This window comes from Camelus ferus, chromosome 5 (genome assembly GCF_009834535.1).
Source record: "Camelus ferus isolate YT-003-E chromosome 5, BCGSAC_Cfer_1.0, whole genome shotgun sequence".
NCBI lineage: Eukaryota > Metazoa > Chordata > Mammalia > Artiodactyla > Camelidae > Camelus > Camelus ferus.
The window spans coordinates 24,015,046-24,026,504 of NC_045700.1; the positions used below are offsets into that span (position 1 = coordinate 24,015,046).

The 11,459-nt window shown below is 35.7% G+C and overlaps 1 protein-coding gene across 13 annotated transcripts in view; it reads right to left on the reverse strand.

Annotated features, from left to right (window-relative positions):
• Positions 1-1,007: 1,007 nt before the first annotated feature.
• The window catches only part of GTDC1 (glycosyltransferase like domain containing 1), a 349,484-nt gene continuing 339,032 nt past the window's right edge, over positions 1,008-11,459 (reverse strand). For 10 of the 13 annotated variants that reach the window (XM_032479388.1, XM_032479392.1, XM_032479389.1 and 7 more), the window contains 3 exons: positions 9,238-9,308; positions 8,442-8,533; positions 3,394-4,584 (listed from right to left, as the gene is read on the reverse strand). In XM_032479388.1, coding sequence (XP_032335279.1) covers positions 4,492-4,584; positions 8,442-8,533; positions 9,238-9,308 — 256 coding nt within the window. In that variant the 3' untranslated portion in view covers positions 3,394-4,491. The other 3 variants (XM_032479395.1, XM_006191396.3, XM_006191394.3) reach the window with 1 other exon arrangement.

The following is an 11,459-nucleotide window of genomic DNA, read 5'->3' on the forward strand; positions in this document are numbered from 1 at the left end:
AATTTTGAAGGGAGAGCACATTATAGAAGCATTAGTTGTCCCGCATCTCAATTCAGATTTTCAAAATGAAACATGTTCTCCAATTTTCCACTGAAACGGAAAGGGACTTAGAGTGATACTTGTCGATAGTCAATAGAAGAATAAAACTCATAGATTATGTCAACAGCTAAAAGACCACATGGACTATCATTTGAAAACTGATTCTATCACCCACAGAAAGTATCTTGAGATTGAAATGAAAAATTCTTTGTGGCTCATAATATTTCTGGGTAGCAGATGCTGTCTCAAAAACAGATTTTACTTTTAAAAATATCAAATATAATTAACACCTTCCTCATAAAATGAAATCTTTTCTTCCAGATGCATTTCAAGGTGTTGAAATGAATTCGTGTGGCCCTCTGTGGTGGCGAGTTTCCACTGACTTACTGATTCTGCTGCCTTCGTGATGTGGCATGTCTGGAGCTCGAGCGGGGCACTTACACTGAACCGTATTTGAAGGTTGCTTATTAAGCTAGGAGCATCTGGGGAAAGCTCTTTGACCTACTCCTGATTAACATGGTATAAATGTGGGTTAAGAACTAGGAAACACCTAGCCAGAAACAGAGATTAGGTAAATTCTGGACAAGTCTTCTCCACATTGTATCAAGGTTGATAATGAGCAGACTTTTACAGACATTTAAGATTAAAACTGGTTTAGTGATTCATTTCCAAAGAATAAAATGAACATAATTGAATGTTTAAAAAAAGAACAAAAATTTTCAACAACCACACTCAAAATAAGAAATAATGGGAGTGTTTGATTTCTTTAGTGAAAGTAAGGGAAGTGGTAATTAAAGAGTCAACTTGTACCGTCAATTAGCCTCTGATTTCCACAAAACATGGGTTAACTTACTTAATAACACTCCATTCCACCATATCATGGTTGCTAAGTGGGCACGTGCATGCACGCACGCACACACACGCACACACAGAGTTATCTTTTCAAATGTTAAGAATCACACATTTAGAAAAGTTTTTTTCTTTATTTGCACTAATCCCAAATCTGACAGCATAGTTTTAAAAAGTGACAACATTCATGTAAATTTTTATTCTGGAAGGAATAGTGGGCACAGTTTAAGACAAAATTTGACTTGAGTTTATGGCTGTAGAAAAAAAAAATCTCCATACACAGGTAACTGGCAATACTGTATCTGCCAAAATCAGGAAAATATTTAAATGTTTTGGATGTACTATCTGAGAGGTAGTTAATATTGTTTTCCCATCATTTAGTGAGAAAACATATATGGACAGTTGTGCATATAATATCTTGTTCACTATAAAATGTGGGCTCATTATTTTCAAGATAGTAAAACACAATAAAATTGAGCACTGTGTCTTGGCTGTGAGAGTGTAATACTACTTTGAGAAGATGTCATCTAGGACACAACGCCTTTCTGACAGAAGCGTCTCATTAGATGATAAACCCTGCTCAGGAGGAGTCTAAGAACCTCTTAGATGTATTTATACCTTAACTTTTGCACTCAGAAGGAGCACACCCACTAGATTCTGAGTTCCACGGTCTCAGACCAAAAGGGACTTCTCAAATAATCTCTGAGCCCTGTGTTTTATGGGTGAGGGGGTAATTTGTTCAGTGACTTCTCGGAAAGTGAGGGCTCAAAGTCAGTGCTGGGATGTCCATCAGACACGGGTTAGGGAGAAGACACTGTGCAAAGACAGAGATACTGTTTCTGCCTTTAAATTCCCTGGCGTCATGGGCCCTGAACTCCTGCTTTGTCTGATGTATCTGCAGGACTGCCCCCATCCGGAGGGCTCCATCTGGGCCCCTGACCTTGATCTATTTCCTGCTTCCGTTTTTGCTACCTGTCAAATACTAGACTGCTGAAGCAATGCCCGCTCTTTCTCGAATGCCTGCTAGACCACTCAATCCTTCTAGAAGCCAGAGAGCCAGGCTTGGCCCTTGTCTACCCCCCTGCTCCTCATCCTGCAGTGTATAGAAGTTACTCATTTCAAAAGCTAGGAAAGTTACAATTTACCTGTCAGTAAACAGAAGATGGTTTATCAACAGACTTTACCTTAATGACTACAAATGTTTACCTCCTGCTTTCCAGAATGCAAAGAAAATCTTGGAAATGTCATAATATCTCACAAACATTTGCAAAACAGATCCTTGTTCATCCGGAAAAGAAACAATTGTATTCGTTGTCTCTGACACAAGGAAAGTGTTCAGGGAGAAACCTACAGATAGACGCACACGCTCACACGGAGATGCGATATGTTAATTAAAAATTGCAGTGGGCACTTTATTAAAAATTTATTTTACAATCTAGCCATTCAAAACATCTTTACATCAACAAATACAGCAGCTAGACTATTGGAATCATAAGTGATTTATCTTGGAAAGATTATATTTGTAGCTAGATGCAAATATTTTTGAGGAATATTTATGTCAAAACGAGTGGTTTTGTTAGAAGTATTTTGACTTCTCTATTTTTATCCCTGGAAAAAAATTAAAACATGTATCTCAGTGTTCATTTTTAATGGGCAGGATGGCCCCACTTAGTGTATTCCCCATGTTTGTCTGAATTACAGCTGTTTATCTTGCAACTTTCTTTAAGACAAATGAAATGCAAATGTAACTCTGTGAATCATGGGAATACCTGCCAGACCCCTTATTAATACCTTCACTTAAAAACCCCAGTGCCAGGGAGTCATTAATTTGCTTTGCCCACGAACAGTCCTGAGATGGCTGCCCAATTAGTCGGTAGAATTCTGATCCTCCTTTCAGACCCTGTGGCCCTTTGAGGACACAAGAAGGCTCCGATGATAACCTGGCAACCTAGGTAGAAACCCAGCCAAGTGAGAGCGTTTGAAGCTGCAGTTTGGCTGCCATCGAGTCGGCGAAAAGAAAGAATTCAGGCACCATGTCATCCAGTACAAAGGATAAAAACGGATTCAACCGGAAATTCAATGTGGCACCACATATGGGATACATGAGTGCGGTTATACAACAGGCCACATTTTTTTTTTGAACAGTCTCCTCCATGTGATGCCGAGGACATGTGTAACCATCATAACGTCTCTAGGAATCTGTATTTAATTTGAGTTGGGGTGGTGGCAGGGATTGGAGATCTGAAGCCGCCACAGGTTTGTGGCAGATGGCTCTGTGTCAGCTATGACAAGCAGCCGGGCTCAGCTTCCTCTGCAGATTTTCTTTTCTCTCTGATCAGGTAAATATGGGCACACTCTGGAAAGTTCTACAGATTCTGCCTTAGGCTGCAAGTTTGTGACTTAGCCCCATCTGTCACAAATCTTCCCTAGGTTCTGTTGTAAGCAGAGACCTGAATTTACCATGTAGGGCTGCCCAGGAAAAAGGAGCCATTTCACCCTGTACGGGGGAGGGAGAGAGAGAAAGCAATGAAGAAGCATTAACGACCCGAAAGGCTAAAAATTCATATTGCAAATTTGCAAAACTTATGTCAATTAGATTTCCAAAAGCCACCAAGTAAATGGTTCTCAAGTTTCATCACCTCAGGAAATCCCAGTTTCTGATTGGTTTAAAGTGTAACTGTATTTCCAACCATAAGGGAAAGCACCCCCCACTTTTTTTTCTGTTTCTTTTTTTTTTTTTTTTTTTGCAAATGGGTACATTCTACTGCACACATATTTCCTGGTTTATGTTATGGATGACAGCTATTAGAAGTTTATCATCCAACTTTTAACTTTTATAAACACAAGATACACAACACTCTTAAGGCATGTTTCTGCAAATGTGAATTTTACTTTTAAGTGGCGAAGGCACAAGAGAAATGCCATTACTATTACATGGAATTTATAAAGCACTTCAAGTTTACAAACGGGTTTATATTCATTATTTCATTATAGCAGTACCTCAGGGGGAAAATGCTATTAAGAATTAAGAAAAAAAGAATTCTTCCAAGTTTACAGATAAATCATATAGAGGCCAAGAAGTTCACCCAGAGCCAGGCTACAAATGAGCAGCAGAGAAGAAGTAGCCAAAACCTCTAAGGGGTCCTCATCACCCCACGTATATCTATTGTGCTAGAGATTTTCTGCTTTTATTTTACTCAGACCAATCAAAGGGAAACCAAGCCAGACAAAATCGAGGAAAGGAGTGAAGAAAGAAGAGAGAGGGAAGAGGAGGGGGGAGAGAGGGAGAACGATGGAGACTGAGAATTTGCCTTAAGTTGTGCTGGTGCGGTTGAGAGATTTTAGACGTTCTGAAACTGTCACAAGCGTTTAAGTTTTCACTTTTAAAGAAGAAGTAATGACTTTGGAGGAGTGCTAATACTAGCGAGCACCACCTTACTCACATCTAGAGTATACGCTCAAATTAAAAGGGGACTCTAAAGTGGCCAGTCTCTTGAAGGAAACATAAAGTGGCTTGGCTGTGGTTCGGGGAGCTATAGCCTGACATAATTAGGACCACCACAAATGGCTTTTCTGGGCACTGAGTCTGAATTGTAAGCTTAATCATTGTTTGGAGTCACTTTGAGGCAGAAATCTGAAAACTATCCTCTCCTCCAAATAACGGTAGGTTAGGAAGGTTTCTGGAATGCTGAAGACCTTGGGGAGGAGAACAAAATAAAAATCAGCTGCTATCATCTGAAAAGACTTCAGAAACTACAGTTTACTCTCGTAAAGCAACGGAAGGATGGCATCTCTTTTTTTCACACAGAATATTGCTCAGTTTGTAAATAAAATTAAATGAGAACTAGGGTGGGAATGAAAATCTATTCTGTTAGTCCAGGCAGTGAGTATTTTATACAACTGCCCCGTTTGTGCTCTTGTGTTATTTTCAATACTGGTCACAAGGGAATGTCCATAAAATTTTCTCCTAAAGCATTTTAAAATATAATGAACAAAAGTTCTCTAGAAGCATAAAGTTCTGATCTCAAGTAATTGTTGGGAATTTTTGGTAAGTAAATTCACATAGTCAAAATGAGACAAAAAATACAACTTCCCGGTATTAGACTTGCTTGGGCTGTGAAAGGAAGAATTATGTTAGTATAAGAACTTAATCCTTGGTTGATTACTTTATGATTACTTCTAGAATCTTGTGTTCAAGTTAGGTTTGGGAATCACAAAAGAGCTCCCTACCGTAGATGAAGTGAAACCCACTTGATCTCTGTGACAAGTGTGTGGCCGATGTGTCTAACCTACTTAGAAAAGGATGTGTCCTGGAAGTGCAAGGACGCTGCGGTCCACGGCTGAGCCTGGTTGCAAACTTTTTAAGAAATGGCTTTAGATCTTTTAAATTAAGAACCTGGTTTTAGGTTTTTAAAATAATTCAGAAACTTAATTTCTGCATGCATTTCTTGAAATATCTTAAGAGAAATGTGAGAGAGAGAGAGGGAGAGAGGGAGAGAGAGAGGGAGAGAGGGAGAACACACTTGCATGCACGTGAGGAATTTAAACATTTCAAGTCTGAAACCATTTCAGGTGAGAATTCATAGGCACAGTGTTCTGTAGTAGAGAGAGTCACTATAAGTGACTTTAAGAAAAAAAAAGTATCAAATTCTGTTTCTGTTTTTCAGTTACTAGCATTCTGTTTCAAATCCTGCTTCAAGTTATAGCCCCCAAACTCTCACTCATATTGAAAGTATAATGTCTCATGTGAGAAGAAAGCCAAGTGTTAGTAGCCTTATTCTAGTCATTAAATTTCTAAGTGTGAATCCATATGAAAAATCCTATCCTAAAGTGAACTCTATATGATAAGTAGTTGAGACGATTTTAAAATGTAAACTTTTAGCAACAAAAAAAAGAGTAAGGTGTAAAAATGTAAAAGGAGCAAATTAAAGAATTCAGTGACATTTTATCCTTTTAGATCTTAGAAGCATATGTTTTTAAAAGCAAAACAGCACTGTCCAATGGAATGAATCTAAAAAAAAACCCCAACACTCTCTTTATAGTATACACAAAAGTCTCTCCCATTGCATAAGAAAAGTAGATAAAAAGCTGCCTGGGGGGCGGGGAATAAGTCTCTGGTATTTAGTGAGGGCAAATGTTACCTGCAATGTGTATATTTATAAAACAAACGGTAAAAAAAAAATAGTGTAACTTTTTATACCTTAATTATAAAGTTTTAGCAGGCATTCTTTTCCTGTTTGGGGTCTAAATCCTATTACAATAACCAAACTAAATCTGTGGTCCTTCCAGTGATTCTTACCAGTTTCTCCTGACAATTGCATCATAAAGCTTTTGATTACTTCTAATCCTTGGATTAATTTATTAATCTTTGAGATTAACTGGCGGGTACAATGTCATCAAGGTCTATGAATGAGGACATATACTAAAATATATAATAGATTTATAAGGGAAAAATACCCATAGTAAAAAATAAATAAAAAAATACATATAAATTCTTATAACTGCTTATGCACGAAATACTAATTTGTAAAACTTTAAGCTGGAGCATTTTAGGATGCACAGACTGAAAATATATGTAACACATAGTGACATGAAAAAGCATTTAAGGTATAGGTTATCTTTCAAGCTGTAAGAGGAACAATTTGGTATATTAACAGCATACCACTAAGCTGATACTTTTTCAGTTTTTCCAAAAGTTGTCGGTCAAATAATTATAGCTATGTTATCGCAATAGCCGCAATTAAAATATTTCAACTGGAGATCTGTTTTCTATTGTAACTAAAAGCAACCTGTTGCAGGAACATTTGAAATGGTTAAAAATTTGCAGATGCGGAATAACAGGGATAATGAGGCCTACCTGGAAGCAAAATTAAAAACTGATACATTTTGATGGTGGAAACACAGTCATAAATCCTTCACCATTCTCATCACCAGGTAAAAACAGTTTTTCCTCTTTGGTAGTACCTATATGAGGTGATGTAAGAGCAGTAAAACTGATGGCGGTGATCACTTCACAGTGTAGGTCCAGCACTACACTGCACACCTGAAACTTACACCGTGCTGGACATCCATTTCAGCTCAATAAAACTGAAAAAAATACTTGCCCAAAAATTTACCAGAAGGGAAAAAAAAATCAATAATTAAATGATAAACTCATTGAAAATAGCTTTGTGTCACATGTGGAAAATGAATCCATTTGTATTAATGTGTACTATTCTATTTCTTCAATTTCATAATCTACACACTTTGATAGTCGGTCCAGTGGGAAAACTACTAAATTAACGTTTTACACAAAGCAGACCACGACTGAACTTTCAAAATTAGGAAATCTGGACGTAAACCTTGGAAGACTGTTTGCTCTTTGAAGCTTCCCGTGTATACGATACAGTCGTATTGACTGAAGGAGTAATACTAAAGCCCGGAACTGTTCAGTCAGCATTTTAAACTATTATGAGCTACCTTCTGAACCATTGCCAAGTTAATAGACAATGAAAGATAATGAGCTTGAAATTGGGTGTTAAATTGCATTTTTGGTTCTCTCCCTTTTTTCCTGAAGTTTAACTGTTTCCTGCAGAAACAAAGTCATGTTTTGATGCATCACTATGTAAATATGTATTTTAGGCCACGAAAAGGGAAAGGAGAGAAGAAAGGCAGAGAATGGTATTTCATGTGGTGAGAGGTTATATATTAACATAGGAAAATTAAAATACGCTGGATTATAAAGCTGCTAGATTGTAAACTATACTGAATTTATGTAAAATGAAGATGCGACATTCAAGGAATATAAAAAGGTATATTACTCATGGCCTAGAGCCACCTTCAAAACTCGTAAAGCAGATTTATCCCAGTTCAATTACTTAGACTTTTAGTAGGGTCTCTTTGTGTTGTTATTTCAACAATGTAAAAATCTTGATTCAAACAAGGGAAAAAACATAATGAATGAGGGAACTGAATGATGATACTATTTAAACTCTGTTCTTTTTTGCCTTTGCCATTCAGAGAGGAGAGTGACAGTCTAATTCTAAACGAACTGAGGGTTTTTTTTTTTTCTGTAATTTTATTAAACTGGACGAGGGAAACATCTGATCCTTGAGACTCATCTTTCAAGTAGTTAAAAAATGAACACCAAACTTCACGAATGTCATTCACCTGAATTTTTGAGGACTGAAGATTTCATTATGATGAGAAGAAAGGCTTATCCTCATTAGTATAATTGTAGAATCTTTCCTTTACTTCCTTTTAAACTAATGAGTTACATTAATCCAGGTTCATTTTTATAAGCCTCCTGGGACTAAACGTAAAGGACAGTCATCTTAGAAAACAATAAATTAAAAAAAAGCATGTACCGTGCATTAAGTGCACGTATTTCATAAGACCTAGGTTAATACAACTGGCATCCAGTTTAATTAATCCTTGTTAGTGTAACAACTAATATCCCTCCCTAGCATGTTTCCTTTAAACATTAGTATGTTAATTAAATGTTTTTTTTCCAAGATTTTTCTTTGTACTTCAGTATGGCATTTAGACCACGTAAATCTCGTCTCAATAACTACCTTATAGAGATGTTTTCTTATAATATCTGGTCTCTTGCAGAAATTCTGGAGCCTTTTTGAAAGCTGTTCAGGTGTAGAATACAGATATTCAGCTGCAGGAAAAACAGATACATTTTTAATGAAACAAAAACCTCAAAGCACACACTCGATATTAGTCACTTTACTAATTAAAAATGCATATTGCTCTGTGCCGCCTCGTGTTTTACATTATTTAAGCATGATTTTATAAGGTTACCTCAGCTCACAAGGATGTTTAATGCTAAATAAGACTGTGTAGTTGTGCTGTTTAGACATCTCCTTTGGGTGATTAAAATACATTATTCTAATGTAACACAATGCATATGTGATATATTTAGTGATGAGAATTTTTTCAAAGAACCAGTACTGCAGCCGTATGTACTCTGTACAACAGTTGCATATTATTAACTAGTCAATTGTTTAAATAATTTGGTGTGACTTTCAGTCCTCGATTTTTCTCTGTGTATATCATTAAAAAAAAAATCTGTAAGCAATTGCAGTAACACTGACCTGCTTATAAAAATCCATCATTATGGGATGTGTATGCTAACAATGAAGAATGCTATTTGAAAACTTGCTTTTTTGTTATCTTAAAAGAACAGATGGTAAATATAAGCTTACTCTAATGTATTAAAACACATAAAATTTTCCTTAACACTAACATGTTGACTTGCCAAATAAACAATTGCTCCTGCCTAAGTTTATTTTCAAACTTTCTAATTTAGCATGAATCATGGACTAAATCTCAACAAAGACGAAAGCACATTAAAGCAGCTACCTGGAAATATTTCAGGATAAACCAAATCTTTGGGACAAAGTGGGTAACAGCCACAATACACAGCTTCCAACCTAAAGAAATTTTAGAAAGAGGACAAGAATCCATTAAAAAGACATTACCATCATAGCTAGAAAGTGGTTTTATTTGCCTAAGTTAACAGTATGAGCCCAGAGTTAACTGGGATGAAAAACATGGTCGGCAGTACGATCCTAAAAGCCAAAGTTGCTCTTTTAAAAGATTTTATTGATCATATATGAATTTCAGAGAACAGAACCAACAGCATATGTTTTGTTCACTGAATTAATCAAAGCGCAGCTCTGCATTTTTTTTGTTGTTTTTAAAATACTGTTTAACACATTTTATAATCAGCAGATAAACACACTGTAACAACATGGTAAAGTATGGACAGCTTTTCTTAATAATGCTGCAAAGCCCCAGAATGTTCATTTTTCAAAATGTTTAAATAAAATAGCAAATACTTAACTTTAACACTGTAGCCGTAGAAATCATCGAGGCACTTTTAAAAGCATCAGAAAAAAAATTTACAATCTGTTGTGATGGGGCATTTTCATTTTAAGCTAAAGCTTCAAAACAATTTGTTATTAGGCAGGATGCAAAATCATTCCCCCCTTTTACTGAAAAACTGTCGTGAAGAGTACCTTAATGAATACGTTGCTTTCTTGACCCCAAATTCAGTTCACTTTCCATTTTATCCAAAAAGGAATACTTTTATTATTAAACAAAGAAACAAGAAAGTTTCACTTTGTGAGAGGATTTCCCCAAGGACCACCCATAGGAAGTTTTCCTTCAATGTCATGGAGGTAAGGGTTAAGCGGGAGAAAGGTATTGCATCTTGATGGCTGTGTTAGCCTTGCATAATGGCTATTGATCTGACATATAATAAACCTTAAAGATACCACTGTAATTTCTGTTGGCTAGGAATTATGCAGTGAAATTCAAAACACTCTTTAAAATATGTTTATTTTATGAGAAACTTTGAATTGCATCCAAAATGTTGACCAAAGGCGGAATTTTATTTTGAACTGCAGATTTTTTTCAACCCAAGAATAGTTTGAAGTTATGTCAATGTTTACCTTGTTTATTTACAGTGACAAAGTACATGCAATTTAAGCTGTTTTTAAGTGGGTGATGTTTTCCCTATTTTATAACTGAAATTAGTTTAGATGAAAAGTATTTACTTTGAGCTGCAAAGTTTGGAAAAATACTGAGTTCAAAGTTTTGCTTGAGAACTGCGAGCAGTTGCAGGATAACACAGTGGGAAGGCACAGGATCCAACTACCAATGATTAATTTCAAAATCCAAACTAATAGCGAATATTTTTTTTTTCTTTACATACCAAGGGTACACACAGAAATTCTTACTGTAAGCACAGCTATAAACTGCACTGTGACTGCATTATAAAACATTTACAAAAGTTTTGAGCACATAAACCAGGGATATTTCTTTATGAACCAGAAGAAAATATGCACTTTATCTGAAGACACTCAGTTTTAAAATGCTGTGCCAATCGAAAAGCAAATACATATGAACATTCTCTTATAATTACACAAAATCAAAAGAGTGAAGTCACAGGCATTTCAGAAAGTGCACATGTTATCTGCTTTTTAATAATGGATTTGAATTAGAGTGTTCTGTTCCCCGAAAGAAAACTGCAGGCCAAGTTACATTTTGAGTCATCATATGAGCATGTACTATGCCATTTCCAAAAAAAACCTCTGCTAATTAAAATCCAGTGAGAGGGGAATGGCATTATTTGATTTAGGAAGAGAAAAAAATGTACAAATTTGGATTCCACCTTTTATTTGTAAATTATCTTATTCGTGGTTATATTTCTAATTCATCAAGAAAAAAAACAAAAAACACCACCACCACTTTTGGTTGTAATTTTGACTTCTAAAATACTAGACCTTTTTATACACCTGATATTTTTATCAGCACCATGTTTTAAACTATGTTAAGTTTGCCACAATATTTAAAAAGAAATTTATAAAATTCCTTCTCATAACTCTCTCATATTTTGCTATTTTGAAGAAAATGATCATCTCATGACAATAATACAATTATTCATCGTTTCAATTCTTATGCACTACCAGTTAAATAATAAATAGGGTTCCAATTGATCTATTGTTAAAATGACTAGCAAATGACCTTTTTATTCCAATTAACAAATCATCTGCTAAATCTATGAATCTTAATATTCA